Source organism: Schistocerca nitens, chromosome 4 (genome assembly GCF_023898315.1).
Source record: "Schistocerca nitens isolate TAMUIC-IGC-003100 chromosome 4, iqSchNite1.1, whole genome shotgun sequence".
NCBI classification, from domain to species: Eukaryota; Metazoa; Arthropoda; class Insecta; order Orthoptera; family Acrididae; genus Schistocerca; species Schistocerca nitens.
The window spans coordinates 752,904,079-752,906,278 of NC_064617.1; the positions used below are offsets into that span (position 1 = coordinate 752,904,079).

Consider the following 2,200-nt stretch of genomic DNA (forward strand, 5'->3'; position numbering starts at 1 on the left):
AAAAGGATTTAGCCAAAGGCCAGGGCTTGATTTTTTCTGAAACTTTCAGTCCTGTGGTTAGGTTTGAAACTCTGAGAGCCCTATTGTGTGTTGCTGTTCAAAGAAATTGGAGCATCAAACAATGTGACATTAAAACAGCATTCTTGAATGGTAAACTGGAGGAAGAAATTTGCGTGCAACAACCACAAGGTTAACATGACGGCACAGGCCATGTTTGCAGATTGCTTCGAAGCTTGTATGGACTGAAGCAAGCAGCAAAATTTTGGCATGAGTGTTTAAAGTTATACCTTAAGAAATCAAATTTGCCGGAGAGTAGTGCTGATCCTTGTAGGTATTTTAATGTACATTTAATCGTTTTATTTCATGTGGATGATGGATTGATAATGGGACCTGGTGAAACAGTTCATAATAACACAAAACAATTACATGAAGAATTTGATATGGTAGTAGGTGGATTCTTATCTTGGTTTGCAAGTCCAAAGATTTAATGATTGTATGAAGATTAATCAGAGTGCATATGTGGAAAGAGTGTTAGCCAGGTATCATATGACTGATGAAAAGCCAATATCATTACCAATGGAGCCTGGATGGATACCTGATAAGTCACCACCAGCTACTGATACCGACACTTACCGAGAAATTATAGGCAGTCTCACATATTTAACATTGGGGACACTTCCAGATCTAGCTTATGCTGTAAATGTTGCTTCAATAGCACAAGATTCGCCTACTGAAGCACACCTAAAATTAATTAAACGAATTCTTCGATATTTGAAGGGTACAATAAATGATGGAATTCAGTTTAGGAAAACAAACAATTCTGCTATAGAAGGTTATAGCGATGCTGATTATCCAGGTGAAAAATTGACTAGATGTTCAACAAGTGGAGTTTTAATGAAGTTTTGTGGTGGACCAGTAATGTGGAAAAGTAAACTACAGAAATGTGTAGCACAATCATCAATGGAAGCTGAATTTGTTGCTGCCAGTGAGGCAAGTAAATCTCTAGTATGGCTTGATCTTTTATTGAAAGAAATTGACATTGTTGAAAACAGTTCAATTTCTACTTTACGCATTGACAATCAAAGTGCTATTAAATATATCAAAGGCGCAGGATTCTAAGAACGCTCTAAGCATATTGAAACACACTATCAGTATGTACGACAGTTAGTCAATGAGAAGAAGATCAATGTCCAGTATGCTTCAACACAAGATCAGGCAGCTGACATTCTCACTAAGGGCTTATCAGCAAAGAAGCTATCAAGAATGAAAACTTAGATTGGGATGGAAGTAACTAATGAAAATAAAGATTGAGCAAAATTCTTGATTTGGTGATGAAATATGAACTTGTGGGAGAATGTTAAAGGATTGTAAATAATATTACAAGTACATATTTGTTTCTGTTACATGTGTGCAAGTATCTTTGACGTATTTGTTCTTTGTATTAGTGATCTGTGAAGTTTTTAAAAAAAATATATAGTTCTGTTGTTCAATTATGTTAAGTTCTGGCACTTTAATAAATCTTTGTGCAATCATTTAGAGGTTGGATATATATTTTTTTATCCTAGCAGCAATGAAAACGTTCAGCACGAATCGACTGGGAATTAACTTCTGACGTTTATGAAAAGTTTGTGCGTAAGTAAATGATCGGAGGAAGAAAAGAAACATTTGTCACGAAATGGCTGGCAGTTGCAAAAGTCACTGTTCGTGCCAGTTCAGTAAACCGTGAAACTTTGTGTGTTACGTCGTTCTACCTTCATAATGCCACCATTCTCGAGCATACTTAATGTTTCGTTATTGGCTATAGGTTCTGCCCTTTATGCAAAACACGTTTCAGCACTTCTGCGCTGGCACTTTTGTTTATTGAAACCTGTTGTAGTTTATGCAGATTAACGCAGCTAAATGACAAGTAAGAACTATTTAAGGGACAAAATAAACTTATGCTTTATTCGCACAACACATATTAATACATTTAACTACCAAATTATATAACGTTGCCCCATCAATAAACACTGAACTTGTATATTCCACACAGTCTAATGCACTCTGCTCATCATATCTTGTGTGCCACCATGCACACTGGAAAGTGTATGTTCACATATCCCCAACACTCCCCCTTGAACAAATATTTTTCAAATACTCAACACTATACATCCGAGGTTAAACCATAATGTTTCACCAGCTTCTGAAATTTGTCCTTACT

General features: G+C 36.0%; 1 protein-coding gene across 1 annotated transcript; it reads left to right on the top strand.

The window, feature by feature from the left end:
* Window positions 1-546: 546 nt before the first annotated feature.
* LOC126252550 (uncharacterized) lies at window positions 547-1,119 on the top strand. The gene has a single exon (XM_049953449.1). It carries the CDS (start codon window positions 547-549, stop codon window positions 1,117-1,119), a length of 573 nt encoding a protein of 190 aa, XP_049809406.1.
* Window positions 1,120-2,200: the final 1,081 nt, after the last annotated feature.

What these genes read in the sequence shown, in the direction of transcription:
- LOC126252550 (XM_049953449.1), top strand. Translation starts at nt 547, where the DNA reads ATGACTGATGAAAAGCCAATATCATTACCAATGGAGCCTGGATGGATA.